The sequence below is a fragment of the Catharus ustulatus genome, chromosome Z (genome assembly GCF_009819885.2).
Source record: "Catharus ustulatus isolate bCatUst1 chromosome Z, bCatUst1.pri.v2, whole genome shotgun sequence".
NCBI classification, from domain to species: Eukaryota; Metazoa; Chordata; class Aves; order Passeriformes; family Turdidae; genus Catharus; species Catharus ustulatus.
Window position 1 is genome coordinate 58991449 of NC_046262.2, and position 21813 is coordinate 59013261.

General features: G+C 40.3%; 1 protein-coding gene across 2 annotated transcripts in view; it reads left to right on the top strand.

Annotated features, from left to right (window-relative positions):
* Nucleotides 1–21813, top strand: part of ECPAS (Ecm29 proteasome adaptor and scaffold) — a 66395-nt gene that overhangs the window by 25269 nt on the left and 19313 nt on the right. For both annotated transcript variants that reach the window (XM_033084746.2, XM_033084745.1), the window contains exons 12-29: nucleotides 105–154; nucleotides 725–791; nucleotides 897–1019; nucleotides 2144–2247; nucleotides 2717–2840; nucleotides 5853–5933; nucleotides 6647–6884; nucleotides 7422–7513; nucleotides 11774–11908; nucleotides 13886–14051; nucleotides 14482–14654; nucleotides 15136–15237; nucleotides 17040–17163; nucleotides 18074–18219; nucleotides 19268–19322; nucleotides 20058–20172; nucleotides 20906–20971; nucleotides 21216–21333. In XM_033084746.2, coding sequence (XP_032940637.1) covers nucleotides 105–154; nucleotides 725–791; nucleotides 897–1019; nucleotides 2144–2247; nucleotides 2717–2840; nucleotides 5853–5933; nucleotides 6647–6884; nucleotides 7422–7513; nucleotides 11774–11908; nucleotides 13886–14051; nucleotides 14482–14654; nucleotides 15136–15237; nucleotides 17040–17163; nucleotides 18074–18219; nucleotides 19268–19322; nucleotides 20058–20172; nucleotides 20906–20971; nucleotides 21216–21333 — 2079 coding nt within the window. The remainder of the gene's footprint in view (nucleotides 1–104; nucleotides 155–724; nucleotides 792–896; nucleotides 1020–2143; nucleotides 2248–2716; nucleotides 2841–5852; nucleotides 5934–6646; nucleotides 6885–7421; nucleotides 7514–11773; nucleotides 11909–13885; nucleotides 14052–14481; nucleotides 14655–15135; nucleotides 15238–17039; nucleotides 17164–18073; nucleotides 18220–19267; nucleotides 19323–20057; nucleotides 20173–20905; nucleotides 20972–21215; nucleotides 21334–21813) is intronic.

Below are 21813 nucleotides of genomic sequence, written 5' to 3' on the forward strand. Positions count from 1 at the left end.
GAGCAATTTGAAGACAGAATTTAAAGCAAATGTTTATTTATAAAAGATATACCTGTATGTATTTCTGGTTTTGCTAAATTCTGTTTATTGTTTTATTATTCAAGGATTCAAAACTGCTCTCAATGGCATATTCAGCAGTTGGAAAGCTCTCCAGGTAACTGAAGCATCATCTAAGCAATGGGACATTGAGTAACTTTTCCAGAGTAATCAGTTAATTTATCAGCAGTAAGCTTTATGCCACCTGTCAATTTTGCATTTGAGTGCATGGTGCAGAGAAAGGCATTCTTCTTGTGACAACTCCAGAGATGTAAAAAGAAATATGTTTTTAGCTGATAGCTTCTCTAGCAGTGATTAATGGCAGCTCATGAATTACACACAAAATTTAAGAAATGGTTCTGCATTCTGGATTGTCAGAAATACAAATTTTAGGAGTGTTCAGCAGAGACCAGAATGCATGAAGATAGACAAGTAGTATGTTTCAGTCATGTACTGGTGATCTAAGTGGTTGTCCATAAAATGTCTCACTTTCCAAACTCTGTTAAGGGAGGGAGAATATGCTGCCTTGGGGTGGATATGGCTGAGATAGAGCAAACTTTCTGAACTGGCTCTTATTGTTTGACACTTAAAATTTGGAATGAGGGGAAGACCAATGTAATGTGAAGTATTTCAATCAAAACAACAAAACAACAACAAAAGCTTCATGGATTAAAATATCTTGTTTCAGCCGAATGCCTCAGCTCTTTACCAAGGATATAGCACTGGTACAGCAGTTTTTTGAAGCCTTGTGCAAGGTGGGTGCTGATGGGGCTTTGGGAAATCATTATTGTTTTTTTCTGGTTCTTGTCAGTTCTTGACACTACACACTGTAAAGTGAAAACTTGTTTTTTTTACTGCAGGAAGATGCTGATACTAGACTTGCCATTCAAGAGGCATTGTCTATGATGGTTGGAGCATATAGTAACTTGGAAGGAGCCCAGCGTACCCTGATGGAAGCTCTTGTAGCTTCTTATTTAATAAAGGTATTTTAAGTGAAGTCGAAATCACATACCTTAAAAAAAGAGCAATTAATTGTCTTCCTGTTTCCTGACACTTCCTGTTAGATACTTCTGAAGGATATCTTCCTTTTCTTACTGAATGTATTGGTCTGTCTGTGAGAAGGCAGGGTGTGTATGCTCAGATAAAATATTTTTAGCATGGCTTGGTGACAAGGAAGGTAACACTGCAGTTCTCTATTTGTGTTCTGTTTAGTAAAAAATGAATCCATTGCTATTGCATTGTATGTTTCTCATAGTCTTCTTGTTAGAAAACTTCAAGAAGTAAATGCTTCAAGGACAGTCTTCGTCTTCTGAAACGCTTTGGGACATGGAGAGTTTGGTAGAAAGGATCATTTACTGCTAAATGGGGTTTCAGCAGGCTGTGTGATATCTGACATAAGGCACCTGTGAACCTCTCCAGAAGCTCAGCCTAGAGATACTAGTCTAGACTGAACCAGACTTGACTTACTCATACTTTGAGTACCTTGTTTGTGTTCAGAATACAGCAGAAGTCTGGACTTTTAGAAGGAACGAGTGTCATATACTTGGTGTTTGCGTGGGGACTCAGGCTGACTCTGGGGATGTATGTATTTCTAGTGCAAGAGATGATTTTTGTGCTGATAACTCCTTTGCTCAAGGGATCTAAGTCTCCAGGTATTACCTTTTTGAGACTGTCTGTACCTTAAAGACCGAATGACCATTCTAAACTGATGTTTCTTTCCCACCTCTGGCTATGGTGCTCCTAAGCATAGCTCTGTTTTCCTTGGAGAGATGATATGTCAGCTTCATTTCACTTCAAAACTGCCTGGATGGAGCAGTTAACTTTTTCAAGAATTAGTATGATTCCCCAAAGTGTGTATGTGTTTAATTAAACATTTAATTATGTTTAATTTAATCCCCCCACTTGTGTATATGTGAAAATTGCTTTTTCTTTGCCCTGTCTACTGCCATATGAAGTGTAAGCACAAGTAATGTCTCAAAATGTCTTAAAGTTTTTGAAACATGTTGGTACCAGAGGTAAGATAAATAACTGATGATGTGCAAATGGTGAAAGTCATTATTGCTATCTTTTAAAACTCTACCATATGTTTATGTCTTTTTCCTTTAAGCCTGAAGTTCAAGTACGTCAAGTGGCTGTAAAATTTGCTAGCACAGTGTTCCCTCCAGATCATATCCCTTCCAGATATTTACTCCTGTTAGCCGCAGGAGACCCGTAAGTTGTTTACCTTTATAAATTATTTTCTCATATATATTCATGTAGGTTTGTGTGGGTATATATATATATGCATATGCACACACATGTGTATACATTCTATATATTTATATATATATTTATTTTATATGTATATATATAAATAGGAGATAGGAAAACAAAGATGTTGTAACCAGTAGCTGGTGGTGAATACTAGAAGGATGTAAGAGAAACAGAAGCGAGCTCATCCAGACAAAGAGCACTCAGTACTATCCCTTTTTCTTTCCTGTCTCTAAAATAAACAAATATTAAAAGTTGAAGTGGAAGACTTTTTTCTCCCTTTCTTTCAAAAAAAAACCCAAAAAAACCCACCACACATCTCATTTAAAAACTGTTATCTCTCCCCCGGCTTCCCAACATACCTTATTGCTCATTAAATGCTGCTTGTTCTATGAAAATAATAATTGTTTCTCATCTTTTTTTCTGAAAGGCGAGAGGAGGTACATGGAGAAGCCCAGCGGGTATTGAGAACATTTTCTGGAAAAAATGAAAAGGAGAGTTCTGGGAAGCAGATGCCTTCCTTCCCTGAAATGGTCCATTACATTCAAGACAAGGTACAGTGCTTCTGTCGCACTAAATGACAAACAGATGCATGATGCTCAGGCATGGGATAAATGTGATCTTGCCTTCCTAGTGTCTGTTTCCTAGAGCTGCCCCAAGGAATAAAGTTACTGAAAATCCAAGTAAAGACCACACATAGTATTTTATTGCCAAGATTACCACTTGTCATCACTTTGTGCTGGCAGCAATTGTGAGAGATCCAAGTGTTAAATAGTGAGGCAGATCTTCTAAAAAGATGAATAAAAGATGAATCTTTTAAAAAGGGAATGTTTTGCTGTCTTGTAATTTGTGTGGATGATATGTGGAATGAGGAATCCAGTTTTCAAGGCAAATAATCTGGTGTGTTTCACAAACACAGTTCCTGAAGGTGCAAGAAGACTATGTTTTATTTGGCCCAGTGAACCATAATGTACGTAAACAACAACAGCAGCAAATTCTTATGCTAGGAAATGAGATACTAGGACAAGTAAAGAAACCTTATTTGTTGACTTAAAGGCTTAGTTTTTCATCTTCATTGCAATTTGTGGAATAATGGCTATGTAAATGGCCTTTCATGAGTTTAGTGGAATGATGCACCAAAAATTGTGCCACTTGGTTTACTCACAGCTGTTTGCACTGAGAGCTCATCTGGAGAAGTGCTAAAATATTGTCTGTGTTACGTATTGCTATGTAGAGTAGCTATTCTAGGTTTACAAGCAGTGAAGGAGATGTGCAGAGTCACGGACAATATTTTTTCCTGTGATAGCCTACTTTTTTAAAAAGTATCAGAAGTATGTAATGTTGAAGCACATGTGATTTTGAAAGAGATCTGTGATAACAGAACTCTTACACCTGAGAGATTGCTGAAATGTGTTTTCTGATGATCTTCAAATACTCTGAAGTATTTGAAGTTCTATGAGAAAATTTGCTTTTTGTCCAGAATACTGACTATTTAAGTGGATATAAAAAATTAAGAAACCAAGACTGAGTTTCAGATAGCACTCTTAAATTCTGTCCCCCTGAAGTTAGTTTTAATTTTTTTAACATTTGTAATGTCACTGAATAGTTATGGATCAATGTAGTTTAATCACTACTGACAAAAGCAAGAGTCCCTTAATCATGGGAGAATTAAATTTTTTTCGAGCACTTTTCTGATCTTTGTGCCCTGAAGGTGTATTTAAAAATCCTGGAAGTATAATTATTTGTTTTGTTATCTCAAAGTGTGATTTTTCACATACTATCAATGATCTGTGACTTTCGGTGATTGCGTGGGAAGTCTGTAATGCATTGCTTGGTGCAGTTGGCTGAGATGAAAAAGGATGGCATGATTTAGCATGATGCTTTTCTTCTTCTGTAAGAAAAATACATGTGAAAGGGTGGGACCTATTCTGCTGGGTATGGGTAGAAAACCATTCCTCAAGGGAATCACTGTCTACTCACTAGATCAGGTTTTCTTTAATAAATCTGTCATTGAAATTAGCATTGCAAAGATCACGATGTGTTAAGGAGAGTGCAGATCTGTTGTCTTCTGCAATTGCCTTGTGTGTTTACTCAAGTACAAGGCTGCCTGACTGAATCAAGCCCTGTGCATGTTGCCTGTTTAATATATACATACTGATTTTTCTGCAACATTTGCAGTGGGTGTCACTTAAAACCTCGTGTTTGGATGTTTTTTGGCTGGCATATTCCTGCTTGTCCAAACTAACATGTACATGGAAAGAAGTTGCTCACTTGCTGCTGCAGCCTTCTACATAGCAGGTAGAGGGGTTCCCTCTGAGTCTGTCTGAGAGGCTCCCTGGACTTGGCTGGCACAGCACAGGCACCCACCTCCCAGTACTGGGGAAGCCTGGCTACTTTGCAGCCTCTCCAGGCAGAGCTGCTATTTTAAAGCTTTCTGTCTGCCTGTCAAGGTGGGGAGGCTTAGCGTTTGGAAATTTATGAGGTACAGTAATTTCACGAATATAAGCCGCACCATTTTGACTAAGATTTTGCTCCCAAACCGGAAATACGGCTTATACTCAGGAGCAGCTAATATGTGAATAATTTTCTGACATTTACAACCTCAGAAGTGCCAGCCAGAGTGCCGAGCCGAGCACCTGCCAGTAAAAGCCTGCATTTCGCGATTGTTACAAATTGTTACTCTGTTGAGCTGCAGGTGGAGCCTGGCTCCCTGCAGGCAGCACGGGGGGCGGGGAGAGAGGAGGGAGAGCTCTCTCCTTCCCTTCTCTGCTGCAGCCCAGGGGAGACACGGGGGGACCCTGTGCTGCCATTGCCGTGGCCCAGGGAGGAGGCGGGGGACCCGCGCCGCCATTGCCGCGGCTTGGGGAGGTGGCAGGGTGCTCTGTCCCCGCCCGCCGCCGCGGGAGCGGGGGGGAACTCCGTCCCTGCCTGCTCAACGGCGCAGTGTCGGGCCAGGGCAAGCGAGCCCAGTGGCAACGGCGGCCAGCCCCGAGCGGCGCCGCCGACTGGCAGCGCCGGGCTGGGCCACCTGGCCCCGTCGGCAGCCCCGAGCGGGCCGAGCCTGCACAGTGTGAGCCGAGCCAGTAAACCCCGCCCTGCTGCAGTTCTGTTACTATTTGGCAACTTTGTTGCACGCGGGTCCTTGCTGTGAATGACAGAGCGGCTTATATTCAGGTGCGGCTTTTTTATGGACAAAAAACAAAATGTTTGCCAACACCCAGAGATGCGGCTTATACTCAGTGCGGCTTGTATTCGTGAAATTACTGTACTTTTAAATTCTAATGTGGTTCTTTGTTTCCTGCAAGGAAGAAAGAATGTTGTACTCTTTCAGTGTCTCATGCTACTCCCTCTCATGCATTGAGTTTCCCCTTTCTGAATTGATGTAAAGTAGATCGACCTGACTATTACCAGGTGCACTGCACCCTTTCTATTACAGACCTTTTACACATTTTTGATTGCTAAGTGAAGGATTAACACAGTCACGTCAGGAAAATTTCACTGAGCTTTCCAACATCTCTGCTGTTATGGGTCTGAATGTTCTACTCTTGATATATTCTTTTGTTTAGGCCACTCACCGAATGAAAACTCCAGCTAAATATATGACTGGAACTGCAGCGTTGCCTTTTAATCCTGCCACGTTCGGAGAGGTAATTGTCCGGTTTTACTTCCTCAGATAGGTGTTCCCCTATTTATCTAGAGGACAGTATAAGAAATTAACAGGTACCGTAAGTCACCCTACATTCTAAAATGCTTTGAAACAGATGTTGGGAGTAACTCTCCATCCTTTGTCCTTGAATGGCAGTCTGAACAAGATTTTCATGGGGAGCTTGGGAGGAATGTTCACAAGAGGATTGCTGCACTACTTTTCTGCAGCATCTCTCATGGAGTAGCATTAGATGTCAGACAGACAGTCATGTGCAGAGGTTCCATTATGCTCCTTGGGGCTCTTTTCCTAACAGAATTCCTGACTTTGGAGATCTGTAGACACAAACTGAGATGGAAAGTGAGATCTGTATTAGCAATGTGTCAGGTTGCATTTGCACATGCCAAATCTATATAGGGTACAGGCTGAACTCCCTGCAAGGAGTTTCATCAGATGATAAACCAAAAGGCTGCATATGATTTAATCTCTAGAAAGTGATGTAGGGTTCTCAGGCCTGTTGCATAAGCGGTTCTAAGGTTTGTTACACGTTATATTTGTTCCTGTTAGTATACTTACTCTTCTGTCTATATTTGATAAAAGAAAAAGTTGTTCCATTTTTGTTACATTGAATACAGCATATTCTATTCTCTTGTCTCCTGCATAGTTTTTCAAGTGCTTATGCATTCAGGATCCTGTGTTTTTATCTTCTCTACTTAGATAGTACTCTATCTGCGGATGTGTCTTGCTCACAGTGCTGGTGTGGTGCCAACCTCACAGAACTTGGCAGAAATGCAAGATCATGCTCCAGCCATTGGACGTTACATAAGAAACCTCATGTCTGGCAACCACGTATCTTTCTCTTCTTCCTCCTCCTCCTCCTCTTCAAAAAGTACAGAAACCAATCCTGTACATATATATATTGGGCTTCTTCAGCAGCTCTTAGCTGGTGTTGGAGGTAAGAAGTTGTGTACAGCAGTATCCTGAAGTAACTGATATCTTCTCTTACTAGATATTAATTGTCTTGTGTTTTGAATTTGGCTTCAGCAATCACAGAGTTGAAACAGACTATGTACTATTTAGTTTAAACTTGTTTTCTTCTGTGCTATTTTGTAGCTGGGAGAAAGCATGGCTGTAAAACTGCAGCATCAGTTGACATAGTAGTGCAAAATTGTGAAGCCATTGCATATAACAGATTCCTCACCAGTGAATCCTGTGTCTTCCTCACTCAGATAATAGCCTATCTGCCACAAGTGTAGTGTAAAACTTTTGAATGCATTTTGAATGAATTGCTACTAGAATGTTTGCTTTTATTAGTTTCCCTAATATGTCTGAGAAATATTATACCCTATTATTCTGTATTGTTTTTTATTCCTAGTGAATTAAAAATAAATGCCTGAAATGCCTGATACTTCTTTTCCTGTTTTTAACACTGAATGTTACAAGTTGTAAATACTGGAGTTGTTTAACAACCTGTTTCTTTAATTATTTTTAGGTTTGCCAGTCATGTATTGTCTTCTAGAAGTGGTTTCAGTGTATCCAGAAAAACTAGCCACCAGATTTGTAGACAAAATGGATTGGATTAAGGTATTGTGAAAACCCCCTTTTTGGGTGTTTTTCTGGGGGGTGAATGGAGTTTGGCATTAGCAAAATCTGGCACATTTCCCATGGTGAAACAGAGTATTATTTCCAAATATGCACTTGATTTGAAATCTGAAATTTCTACTCACAAGTCAACACCTCATGAAATGTATGTGCCAGGATGGGGAAAATTATTTTTTAATTCTTTTATATTACTGTTTTTTCCATTTACTTACGTGTTCTGGGTAGTCTGTCATCTATCCTGGTGGTATAGTCATCACTTTTTTTCTCTGCAGAAGAACACCAAAGACAAAATTCTGTACATTTTTGACAGTGTGAATGTTTCAGTGGGAAGATAAGAATGACTTGTTAGAAGATGAGATTACAGTAATTTCACGATTATAAGCTGCACCATTTTGACTAAAATTTTGGTCCAAACCGGAAGTGTGGCTTATAATCAGGTGCGGCTTATATATGGACAAAGAATGAAAAGTTGCTGTTTTAGTTTGGAGGACAGGTGTCTACTGTGAAAGGTAGGAGTTTCTCTTTGAAATGGAGAATGTAAACCCCCTCCCTCCAAATTATTATAATTTTGAAATCAAGGGGCTTTCAGGCAAAAATAAGGGAATTAGGAATAACAGTTCTTTCTAGGGAAATTAAAATAGAAATACAATACTACAAAGAAACAAACTCCAAACCCTGACAAAGCCAGAGTACAACCTGGCACCCCATCAGGCAGGGTGTTGGTCACAGGCCCTTTAAATGGTGGTTACAGTCCTCTTGCAGTGACAGATGTGGTTCAGTTGGAGCAGTGCTCCTGCAGAAGGTGCAGTTTCCCTCCGGAGGTCCAGTGGTGATGTGGAGAAATCTGGTTTTCCTCTGGAGTCCAGTGGAGAAAGGGGCTACCTTAGTGTCCCAAAACCTCTGTTTTTATCTAGGTAAGAAATGTTGGGCTCTTCCCCCTGGCTGGAGCAACTTTTAATGGGATGCAATAATTTTATCAGTCCCACAGTGGGACTCAATGGGCCATTAGCAGAAAATGACTGGCTGGAGGAAGGATGGGTTGTGAAAAGACAAAGAACAATGCCCCGCCTGGATTCAATGGATGGCCCATTAGCAGAATGTCTCCCCCGGAGATAAGGATCACTGCCCCACCCTTAACAGATGGTGATATAATAGATACCTTTTATCACACTCTGTATTGTAACCCAAGACAGTTGCCGACACCCGGACATGTGGCTTTATAATCAGGTGCGGCTTATAATTGTGAAATTACTGTAAATGCAGGGACAGTGCATTGAATGATCATTTCTCTATTTTTACAAGCCAGAGGGACTTACAAAAAGCTTCTTTTCCATCAGCAACCCCCAACACTTCATCTGCACTCTGCTCCAAAACATTCCAGTCCTCTCCTACTACCAGACCTAAAACCTAACGCAGGAAACTGAATTCCCCAATTACATATCAAATTACACCTCTGAAAATGCTTGGTCCTTGTTCCTTATGGCTGGTTACAGGCAAAAACCAAACAGTTTCAGTCATTCGGGTACATATTAAGGTACCTGAATAAATTCTGTGATAAAGCTGCCTTCTGTACCAAGGACCTGAATTTTTTCAGGTAGGTATCACAGTCCAGCCTCAAAATTACAGTAATTTAATGATTATAAACCACACCACTTTGACTACAATTTTGCTCCTAACCCAGAAATGCGGCTTACACTCAGGAGCGGCCAATATATGAACAAATTTTGGAAATTTCCCAACCCGGAAGTCCGAGCCTGCAGCAGCCCTGAGCTGAGCCGGAGCCCACCCGGCCCTGGGCGGCGAGGCTGTGGCGGCGCAGCAGCAGCACTGCCTGGCCCTGGGGAGTGCGGCGGCAGCCGGGCACGCCACTCTCCCGCTTCCCAGCGGCAGCGGCTGGGCACAACGCTCTCCCGCTTCCTAGTGGTAGCAGCAAGCGGGGCCGGGGCCACTCCCTGGCAGCTGCCCCTAACGGGGCTGAGCCAGTAAATCCCGTGATCACGCAATTCTGTTACTAATTGGTAACTTTGTGAAAGTTGACATGAATCCTCGCTGCAAATGACAGTGCGGCTTATAATCAGGTGCGGCTTATTTATGGACAAAGACCTAAATGTTGCCAACACCCGGAGCTGTGGCTTATAATCAGGTGTGGCTTGTAATTGTGAAATTGCTGTACTTGGTTCTTGCTCTTATTTCAGTTATCAGCCAAGTGAATGACATCAATGAGTATGGCTTCATGGTATTCTGTGTATAGAAGCAAGCTTGCTTCACATGTGCCTTAAGTTAGGTGGAAGCACAACAGTCCTGCAAGCCAAGACAACTGTCCCTATGGCAGCAAGTCTCAGTCCCAGGCTAACCCCCTCCTTCCAAATTATTGTAATTTTGAAATCAAGGGGCTTTCAGGCAAAAATATGGGAATTAGGAATAACAGTCCTTTTCTAGAGAAAATAAAATAGAAATACAATACTACAAAGAAACAAACTCCAAACCCTGACAAAGTCAGAGTACAACCTGACACCCTGTCAGGCAGGGTGTTGGTAGCAGTTCGATTAAATGGTGGCTGCATCCTCCTGCAGTGACAGATGTGGTTCAGTTGGAGCAGTGCTCCTGCAGAAGGTGCAGTTTCCCTCCGGAGGTCCAGTGGTGAGGTGGAGAAGTCCAGTTTTCCCCTGGAGTCCAGTGGAGAAAAGGGCTCCCTTAGTGTCCCAAAACCTCTGTTTTTATCTTGGTAAGAAATGTTGGGCTCTTCCCTCCAGCTGGAGCAACTTTTAATGGGATGCAGTAATTTTATCAGTCCCACAGTGGGACTCAATGGGCCATTAGCAGAAAATGACTGGCTGGAGGAAGGATGGGTTGTGAAAAGATAAAGAACAATGCCCCGCCTGGTTTCAGTGGATGGCCTATTAGCAGAATATCTCCCGTTGAGATAAGGATCACTGCCCCCACCCTCAACAGATGGTGATAGAATAGATACATTTTATCACACCCTGTATTGTAACGTGCAGCTTATAATCAGGTGCGGCTTAGGTATGGACAAAGAATGAAAAGTTGCTGGCACCCGGAGATGCGGCTTATACTCAGTGCGGGTTATAATCGTGAAATTACTGTAATTACATCCCTAGTTGTTTCAGAGACCTTTCTGTGGAGATGTTATTTTCCTGTTTAATAGCCCCAGACTGTCTGCTTGGGAGTAAGCAAAAGAGAATTATGCTTTCCTTTTCCTTTGCTCAGGCAACTCTGCTTTTTTATGATTTGCCTCAAACATCTAGGATTTTTGAAGGTCTTAGAGGCTGCCATTGCTTTCACTGGGGCAATCTGGCAGAAACAAATCCTTAGGTTAAAAAAACATTGGATTGTTTTCTGATAGTTTCTCCTGATGATATTTGATCTGGATTAAACTGTATGCAGGTTATCACTTTCCATTTGCTTGCAGGTATGAACCACACAGGAGAATACTTAAAAACATGCCTCATCATTTGTGGAAAACTCTTGGCCTAGTGTTCATTCAGAATTAAGCTTCTAGGAGTAGTTGTTGGTAGTACCAAGTTTCAGAAATAGTGTTGTAAATCATATTTCATGTATTTTTGCTTTACCAAGTGAAATAAACAGGTTGAGGGGTTTGTTAGAAGTCAGATATGTGATCTGATGCTAGGTTGAAGTTAACATTGCATTTAATGACCCTGACAGATTATTTCTTGTTTGTTTGCATGGCTCATTTTGGTTTCTTTGGGGTGGCCCAAGGCACTCAAAGATTTGGGTATGAATTTTTCATGGATACTTCTTTTTTGTCATGGTTGGATTTGAATGGTTAAATCTCTTGAGCCTTTTTTTTCCCTTTGATTAATAAGAGGGGCATGGAAGCCTCCAGCAGCTCCAGCACTACTTTAGAATGTGGGTTTTTTAAGCGCAATATGAATGCAAAACCTGGAAGCTCTTAGCTGAAGTCAAAATTTGGCCAAGAATTTGATCTACATGTTTTGACACAGAGCTGGTGGGTGGCCCTCTTGTGGCTAGTGGTCTTCTTTCTCCAGGTATGTAATGAATTTTCAGCTTTGTTGAATTGAGGGCTTTGTTTCTTATTAAGTGATAATGCTGTTGATTTAAAGAGTGCTTTCTGAACTAGTAACTATTTATGTATCTCCATGATAATTGTCTTTGTATGTTGAAACTCTTTATGAACAGAATGGGTAAGAAGCTGCTTCCCTATTTCATGGTTTGTTTTTGGTTTTTTTTTCACTTCCACAGAACCTAATGAACACTAACAAAGAGGAAATGCGTGAGCTTGCAGCCCTGTTTTATTCTGTAGTGCTGTCTACCATGTCTGGAGATGAACTTAAGGCATCCTTGGAGCAGCTGATCAAGATGACAAAAGACAGCCATGTAATTATCTTCCTTTATCTGCTTCTTTTTTTTTTCTCATGTCATATAACTGATAGGATATTTGAATCTCAGTCTGTGTCCAGGATGTATTAACCTTAATCTGGGTGTAAAATTAACTGACTTCCAGCTGGATTGTGAGGAGGGATTTTTGTTTTAGGTGAGTGCAACAGATCTTTAAATAAATTAATCCCTGAAGCTGTTAAGGTCAGGAGGATTTCGTGGAGGCACGTCCCAAGCAAAGCACAGTCACGTATTTAACCACTTTTAGCCAGCTAAATAGTCATGTCCCACTGAGTGGTAATGGATCGCACTACCTACATCAAATTGTTTACCAGTTCCTTATTGCTGAGCACCCACAGAATCAAGAAAATTTTTAGCTTGTTTAAATGTTTAACTCATTCCCTCCTGAGCCGTGGTCGCCTCCTGGGTCATCACTGCCTCAGGATCTTGTGCTGTGTTAGGGCTGTCCCTTCTTTCCTCTTGCCCCACATGAACTGCTCAGCAGCCCTCCACAGCTGTGTTTTTACGTGCCTAGTTTGCCTGCTTCCCTTCTCCAGCAGCTCCTTTCGCCTCCCCTTGTCCTTATTTCTCCATTTTGCCTCTGCAAATATGGAAAAGGAGTCCTGAAAACAAATCAGTCTGATTTCTCTGCTGGTGTGTCATGAATCCTGCATGGGAGGGAAAGGAGTAGCATTTCTAGGTTCTGTTTTCCCAAAATTTTTTTTTATCAGTCTCTCTAAAGGGCTTAAAGGGCCACCATTTTACATTGCAAGTAACAGGCTGACAAGAAATGCTGATTGCTTTATATTGTAGTTCACAAACATGATTTATCTTAAATCTATGAAAGCTCTGCCTGTGAGCCAAAGCCGTGTCATTACTCAGTTTTTTGTAGGGCACAGCACCTACAGACATGAAGCCAATATAGATAGGTCCCAACCTCCCACTGCTGCTTTCAGCCCCACTCACCTGGTGAAAGGAAAATAAAGCTGGGTATTCCCATGCCTTTGTGAGTCTGAGTCAGGTTGAGCTCTGACTTGCTGCTACTGTACAAAACCCCTTGAATTTGTACAGCTAGGGGTGTTGGTGATCCTGGTGTCTCAGTAAGGACTGCGGTGTGAATGGATAATTAAAGTGGAGATGGGGGAGGGATCCATCTTCTGCTGGCTTTGCTGCAGCGAGACCACATCAAGGGACAGTCCGTGGTGGCCAGGATAAGTTGAGGATCCCATTCTGGCAGCACAATTGCACCGGTACAATGTATGTAGTGTTAAAAAACAAGAGGTATGAGCTAATCCAAGTTTAAGCCCCTGCACTCTTCAATTGTTGTTGGTTTGTTGTTTTTTTTTCAATTAGGTAGCATTTGAGCCTCACGGCCTTGTTTCTCCACAAAATCCTTTTGCTAGAATTCACTTGTAGGAATAAACACAGTCATTAAATAGTTCCAGCACCAAATCAGCACTGGAGAAATCGGTGTTCTTGACATTTAATTGTATTAATTAGGTTTCACAATTTTTGGCCTGCTGAGCTGTAGAGGCATTGCCTTCAGCAAAGGACAGGGGTGTTCTCATTTTTAGCCATACAAATGTAAAGCAATTATCCTCCACTGCTTTTTACCAAAGAGTATGTTTTGTCCCTTTAGTCTGAGTATGTCCGGTTTTTAAGTAGAGACAACATAGTTTGGGGTTTTTTTAAAACGTAGCTTAAGGAATGTGAGTACTGGTGATAAATTCCTAATCGGTCCTCCTAGATCTCTTTTAAGTTTGTTTATTGATTATTAATTAGTATTATTAAAAGGACTCTGTTCATCAGAGAGCACTAACAATATCAGACTCTGTTGTTTGACTATGTGTTAGAGCTCTGCATTCTTCTGGGTGCCTTCTGATCTGGCTTGTCCATTGTGTTTTTAAATCGGTGCTTTGTGCAAAGTGTTACATACTTTGAAAATGAGATTTTTTGTGCTGTTGATGTTGTCTGTAGAGCCCGGAGGTCCAACATGGATCCTTGTTGGCTTTGGGATTTACAGTAGGAAGGTACTTGGCCAAAAGGAAAATCAGAACAATGGAGCTACATGACATAGAACAACCAAACACTTCAGTCATGCCGGAGCAAGAACAACTTATAAAGTCGACGACAGAGACAATAGGTAACTTACTGCCTGAGACATTGCTGCATGTAACAGTTGTTGTATTTTTCTTTAATCCACCCCAGACTGAGGATTTTTCTGAGATGCTCAACCCGTAGATAGTGTAATCTTGAGTTAAATTTTTGTGATAGAATTTACAGACTGTAAGAATGCATTTTGATTTAGATGTATGGACATTTCAACAAAACCTAGGTGGACTTTGTAGCTTGCAGACCAACACAGCACAATCAGAAGTGGTGTCATTGCCTAGATTCCTCTCAATGTCTCCTTTCACTTCCATTTTTTTCCTAACATATTGTTTCCTACTAGCTGTAGAGGAGATTATTGCTTTGCTTCTTGTGTGGGTAAAATGGAAGTGCCTGCCCACTGCTAAATAATAAAAATAGAAAACATGATATCTGAATCATCCTGGTTTGATTTTTCCTTGTAGGTTCTTTTCTGGACAGTACTTCTCCCTTCCTTGTGGTTGGTGCTTGTATGGCTCTTGGGGAGATTGGCAGGAATGGTCCCTTGCCGATCCCCAATGAAGGAACGGGATTTACAAAGCTGCAACTTGTTGAAAACTTACTGGCCCGAATCCCTTCCAGCAAAGAAACAAATAAGGCAAGATTTTTGTATTGTTCTTATGATTCCTGTTCGTTTCTTGAACGCTCGCTAGGTGTATATGTTACCTGCCAAACTCAGCCTCGCTTTTTAAAGAAATAAGACTTTTTGTTGGCTTTAGTGAGTTGGGTAGGGTCAGGGTCTTTCTAATGTTGTCTAGCACTGATTGCTTGTGCTTTCTATAGTCATAACTAGGGGCTTAAGAGAAGAAAATATGAATGGTCTTAATTGTAATTCAGGAAATATGGGAGTATTTTCTTTTACCTGCAAATAGTCCTCAAAGGTAACAGGACATTTGTTCTGATCTGCTTTGGAAAAGAGGTGCACTGATTGATCTAATAAGCTGCTTGCATGTACATCTGATACCTTGAGTGAAACTTCAGCAAGGATGAGAAATAGTGGGATATATAGTGGGTTTAGTGCATCTTCTGGAATTACAGGAAGGTTATGTGATGGTGTTATTTTTTCATTTGTATTTAAGATGAAGGAACGAGCAATACAGACATTAGGTTACTTCCCAGTGGGAGATGAAGATTTTCCCCACCAGAAGCTACTGCTGCAGGGTTTAATGGATTCTGTGGAGGTGAGACACTATTAATGTATTATCCTTTATACTACAGTGAGTATTTCTCTTCGGATGCTTTTTATGTACTCTAGAGTCAGATTTACAAAGGGGGTTAACTTTTTGTAATAGTGCCTCTGGGTTTTTTTTAAACTGCCTTGAAATAGAGAGCAGAGGTAGACTTGGGGCTGGTAAAAGGTTTTATGCTACAGTTTAAAACTTACTAGTCCAGGTCTCCGCCTCTGAGACAAATACTCATTCCCCTTCAGGAGGCTTATGGATTTTTTTTTTGTGCACTGTATGTAAAAAATTTTCAGAGTTTATAATAATTAGGCCTTAGGCCTGTACTTTGGCCTTCAAAAGTACCCTGAAAGTAGGTAATAGAAATACCTCTGAATTACATCAGCTAATAGAACTCACTTGAATTACAAGTTTGTAGGCATATATGTATCTCTTGTCCATCTAAATGCATCTTTGAAGTGCACTGCATTCTTTCACAGTACTTCAGAGATTCTGGCTGTTATGCCAGATAACAAACTAAATAAAAGGAGCTTTTTTAGTGTCTTTCCTTTACCTTTCCAGTTTGATTTACCTTTCTTCCTTGCTGATACTGACATAGGATTCTGCATTGTAGCAGTGTCTGTTGACTATCAGACAGGTATGCTTTGCTGAGTGCTCCAATTCTGATGTGATCAGACAAGCAAGAACCATAGAATTGCAGAATGATTTGAATTGGAAGGGACATTAAAGATGATCTTAAAGATGAACTCAAAGATGAACCCCTCTGTTGTGGGCAGGGACACTTCACACTAGACCAAGTTGCTCAAAGCCCAATCCAACCCGACCTTGAACACTGCTGGGGTTGGGGCATCTGTGGATGAGCTTTGCCAGTGCCTCACCATGTTCATAGTAAAGAATTTCTTCCTAATAGTTCCTCTAAGCCTACTCTTAGTTTGAAGCCATTAACCACTTGTCCTATCACTATACATAAAATACTAAAAACACTGAGAATACTGTGTACCCAAACATCAAAAGATGTTTCTGAGTGCTGTGTTTTTCTCCTGTAACTGCAGGGGGACATTACAACTTTCTTTATAGAAGGTGTACTTGAAAAAAAACTATTTGTCTTAGATTGCAGGAAGCTAAGGGCTTAATTCTCCAAGAACCTGAACATTTTGTGCTTCTAGAGCATAAGGAAAGCTATGTAGAAGGTACTCAGTGGTTATGGAAACCAGTTCTTACAACATAAAATTCATCATAAGTACTGAGAAGAAAATGGCATATTCTGTTCCTGAAGGTTCAGAGAACAGTGTAAGGAGGACAGTGAAGCAAAACAAGTACCATCTGAATTATTTTAATGTGAAAAACAGGTTTCTGCATCTCTTAAGACATCAGCTTCTGGATGGAATGACAGGAGACTCTTTCAATACTCCCTGTTATAGTAAAGCCATCATAATTTTCACTAATCACTATCAGCATCAATTTAGCTTTGTTTTACTTTCATTCTATTGAATTCTTTCTTTTCACCAACATGTGCTTCTGTGGAGACTAGTAAATACTTTGTCAAAGGTCTGCTTTAAAAAAATGTGGAAATTTTAGCTTTTATCATTCAATTCAGACAGTTTGGCATTGTCTCATTTTCCATCAACTTCAGTGGGTCTGAAGTTCCATGTAATCTCAGAAGCTCACCAGAAGAGTGATCTTTCAGTAAATTGTGCTTAACATTGGGACTGGGAAAGAGACTGTGGTTTTGTGATTAAATGCTGGAAGTTTTGGTGTGTGCTTAGTTAGTACTGTCAGTGATGCTCTGATATGTTTTTCAGGCCAAACAGATAGAGCTGCAGTTCACTGTTGGTGAAGCTATTACCAGTGCTGCTGTTGGAACCAGCTCAGTGGCTGCACGGGATGCATGGACAGTCACAGAGGAGGAATATGTCCCTCCTTCAGGTAGGCCTTCCAGTACAGAGGCTGGGTTGGGAAATGTCTGGATGAACACTTGGCTCCAAACTTCAATTCTGTCGTGTTAGGTTTATAACAGAACATGCAAAAGAGGTTTTGTGTTTGTGGTTATGTACTGGTTGTTTTACCTCTTCATGTCCATCTGTTCAGACAGCAGAAGACTTTATTCATAGGCTGTTTAAATAGCTTCCTGGGTGATTCATTACCACTTGACTCTGTATTTGTTTGGGTTTTTTAAATTTTTGTTTGCATGTTGAGTTAGTTTTGGGTTTGTAATACACAAATCTTTTAAAAAATCATTTTGAAGCCTGAACAGGAGAATAGCATTATAAAATCAAATTGCAAGCGTTTTCCAATAACTTCAAGTGGTACAATTAAGTGAAATTTATGTGCAGTAAATGCAGGAATTCTATTTAAGGACTAAGATTTTGTACCCATTGAAATACAAGTCTGACAAAAGGCTAGCTTCAAATCAGGCAACTAAAAATATGAGTCTCAGACCTGCAAACACATGTTTTAATTTTGTGAGCGTGGTCTTAGATGTGTAGTGTACACAAAGCAGAGCATGTACTAGAAATTAAACCTTGTCATTGCTCCAGAGATTGTGAGTCCTAACAAAAAAATAAAAGTTTTACCTGAGTCTCAGGCAGTGTGAATAGTCCCTCTTCTTCACTACAGACTTTGAAACATATTCATGAAGGGTTAGGATGATTCTGTATTTCTACTATTTATTCTACTGTTATTACTTTCCCAATAACTCTACTGACTTCTTAAATAAGTAGACATTAATATGTCACCTGAGTGCTCTTGAGTTCATTAAGTTTTTCATTACTTCCATTAAAATGGGTGTGAATGGTTATCAAAGTTCCTCCCCTCCACTTTTTCTTTTTACCTATAGATTTGAAAGTGAATGATGTGGTGCCCTGGGTCCTAGACCTTATTTTGAGCAAGCACATCATCAGTCCCAACCCACATGTTAGGCAGGCAGCTTGCATCTGGCTTCTGTCATTGGTGAAGAAGCTGAGCACCCACAAAGCGATTAAGGTACGAAATATTCCTCTTCCTAGCACTGGCTCCTTGTCCCTATTTTTGCTTCCCACATTGTTTCTGTCCCTTCCTTCCCTTTCACTTCTATTGCCTCTTTTCTCCCCATGCTGGTACAGTCCTTACTGAGGTCTTTTTGAGGTATAGCCTATCTTTTCTTTCTAGAGGAACAGACTATCTGGCAGATGAACAAGAGAGTTTGTCACCTTTGTAAACATCTGACTTACATCCAAGTCAGAGTAAGCTCGATGTAAATAGGTGTTGTAAGATGAAAAAGCAGTAAATCTTCTCTTGGAAGAAGAGTTTGGTATCTGTATAGTGTTTAGGATTTATACTGGGAAAATATTTAGGAGAGGTCTAGGAGGGAAAGAAGGAGAACAGAACTTAGTTGTTTATCTTTGGTACCTAGGAGCAGTTACAACAACTTCATGTACTGTGTGTTTTTGAACTTCATGAACTTTATATTCAAAGTGCTTGTCTGTAATGAGAGAATGTGAAAAGTCCTATATAAGGACTAAATAAAACATTCCCAACCAAAATGTCCTCTATCTGCATAGAGGTGCTATTGACTGTGATGGGACCAAGAGTACAACCATTTTGTACTCTCCAGGTATTGATAAAGAGATTTGGAACAAGCTGCTTTGCAACTCTAAGTTTTGGATATAAAACATTGCCACAAACTGAACTCATCAAAACAGTGCACTGTGTAGGCAGATGGCAAAACTCACCAGTTTGGGGATGAAGAAAAACTCATCTGGTTGCAACCCAGATTTATGGTACATTGCTGCCTTGTATTAAACAAGGAAAATAAAATATGTGGTTTGCAAATGACATGATATATGTATATGGTGGGCCGGACAATTAACTGTTATCTTCTGTGAATGCCAGTCAGGCTGCTACTTGGGTGTCTGGAAAGAAGAACAGTTCTTGTCATAAGTGTAGCTCAAATGGACATGTCCATTGATAGAGTGGCCTCTGTTTATCTGTTAGAAACTTACCTGGAGACCAAATGAAGGATCCAAAATAATGACTTTTTCTTGTCTTACAGTCTCATCTCAAGGATATTCAAAGTGCGTTTGTTTCAATTCTGTCAGATAGTGATGGTAAGTACTGTTACATCGTAAAGAGTTGTGTCTTTCGTGGGCATTCAGCAGGAAGTCAACTACACTGTCAGTTAGCATTAAAAGATGACTGTAGAAACTTCCTATTTCTTATGTTATTAGGCATGATTTCTTTTCTAGGCATCATGTGCAGAGATAAGCACAACTGTTCTGTACGTTTGGCTGCAAAGCATACTGCATTTGCCCCTTCTGACTGTAGTTAACAGAAGCTGTGTTACTTCTGCTCTTTTTTGGGCAGCAGGATCAATATTACAAAGTTATTTTCTGCGTGGACAGAAGCTCTTGAGACCTCTTCAAGCTAACACATTTTGGCTTACAGCTCTATCCATGCCAGCTAGTGTAAAGAGTGCTGTCCAGCAGCCTATACAAAGCTCAGTGAGGCTGAAGAGAGACCACTAATGATTTCAGGAGCCACTAGCGTGTCAGAATACCTATGGCTCTTGGAACTCTTTCTGCTGTTTCAAAACTTGCAGTAACAATACTTATGTGAAGATGTCGTCTAATTTGAAGGGGTTTATGCCTTCAGAACAAATTACAGCTTCAGAATTCAAAGTTTGTGTCACGGCAGACTAGATCTTCCCTGAAATGGAGAGCTGTGAAGTACAGCGCAGAGCTGTGTTTACTACTTCCTGATTCTGGTTGAACTTTACTTTTGAAATTTGTGTACTGCTTAGTTACATGCTTATCCTGAATTTTGCTTGGTAAAATCTCTTGCAGAGCTTAGTCAAGATGTTGCTTCAAAAGGTCTTGGGCTGATATATGAACTGGGAAGCGAACAGGATCAGCAAGAGCTAGTCACTACACTCGTTGATACCCTTATGACTGGGAAAAGGTACAGTGAATTCAGAACCCAGTGAGAGACTACTCTGAGTTATGTGTGTGGTGGGAATAAAAATGTGCTACTTGCTACATTTATGTACTACTACATTGTGTAGTTGCAGAGAGCAGTGACGTCTTGCAACAACTCGGCACATTGCGAATGTTGAAGTGGTGACTTGCTTGTGCTGAAAAGCACCTTTTGCTAAAGAAGTGTTGTTAATGGTCGCTTATCAGCTTTAGTATGAAAAATGCTGGTCTTTCAAGACTCATGGCTAGAGATCATATTGGTCAGTATTAGAAATGCTTTTTAATAGACTTCTCCTGTCTAACCTGGTGTAGGTTTGGCCATTGAATTATAAAAACCTAGACTTGGTGTGTAGGGGTTCAGTGGTAGTAAGCAAGAAGAAATAAGATGAAAATGGTATTTTTTCATTTTGAAATAGAAATTTGTTGTCTATTATATGACTCATTTGTGAACAGAACTAAAAGTGATAATTCAGTATTTTGACTTTTTACCTCTGCACAGCAAAACTCTCACTTGCTGTTATGTCTCCTTAGCATTACATGTGATACGAGTTAATGACATTCCTTGCAGTCCTTTGCCCACCTCTATGTTTTCTGTGGGATTGGAACTGAAAAAAATGCGAAGTTCCTGAGTTAATAAAGCAAAAGTAACTGTTCTGTAGTGTGCAGGGTATTCAACTATAGAGTTTGGTAACACTAATTCTGGACTTCTTTTCTATCAGAGCCAAACATGAGATGACTGGAGAAACTGTGGTATTTCAGGGAGGTCTGAGTAAAACTCCAGATGGGTAAGTTTACTGATAGTCTTTGACAGAGATACAGTCAGTGTGAAACAGAATTCTGTAAAAAATCTGCTTCCTGACCTTCTGTTCCTTCTTGTTCTTTAAGTTACTGTAACTATTTCTGTGTAATACAGGTGTGCTACTCAGCTTTCTCTGCCTGCTTTAGGATGTGAATTGAAAATAGCTTTAGGTGTTGTAGCATTTGTCTACCCAAAAATAGTAACACTGATTTCCCTTCTGCTTTTTAAAGTCAAGGTCTTTCTACCTACAAGGAGCTTTGTTCACTGGCTAGTGACCTCAATCAACCTGACCTGGTGTACAAATTCATGAATCTGGCCAACCATCATGCCATGTGGAATTCTCGGAAGGTAGTGCTCTGTTTTCATACAGCTTCCATTCCCACTGTGAACTCTGGAAACAAAAATCCATTTCTCTATTCCTGGCTATAGGTTTTATGAATAACTTCATGTGGAGGGTGTTGATGCTTTGGTGTCAGTCCAAGGCAAATTTTGCAGGCTGAGAAAAAAATGTAGGATTACTTGAAATTCTTACAGCAAAACTTTGGTATCAGAGTGTTTGTATAATCCTACACTGCTCTCTGAATCAACTGACATCCTTTTTTTTTTTAGTGTGATTAGAAAGATAATCCTTTATATGTTCAAACAGTAATAGTGTTTTGAAAACTGAATGAATGTTTGGATGTCAAGGAAAGTGATCTTTCTTATCTAAGGAAACAGAGCAAAAAGTAATCAGCAAGTTACTAAAAAGCACTGTTGTCAGGTGTCCATTTTTAATTCAAATTTTGATATTTTTAAAGCAGCTGGGAGCTTTAGAAAAGCTAAAATAGT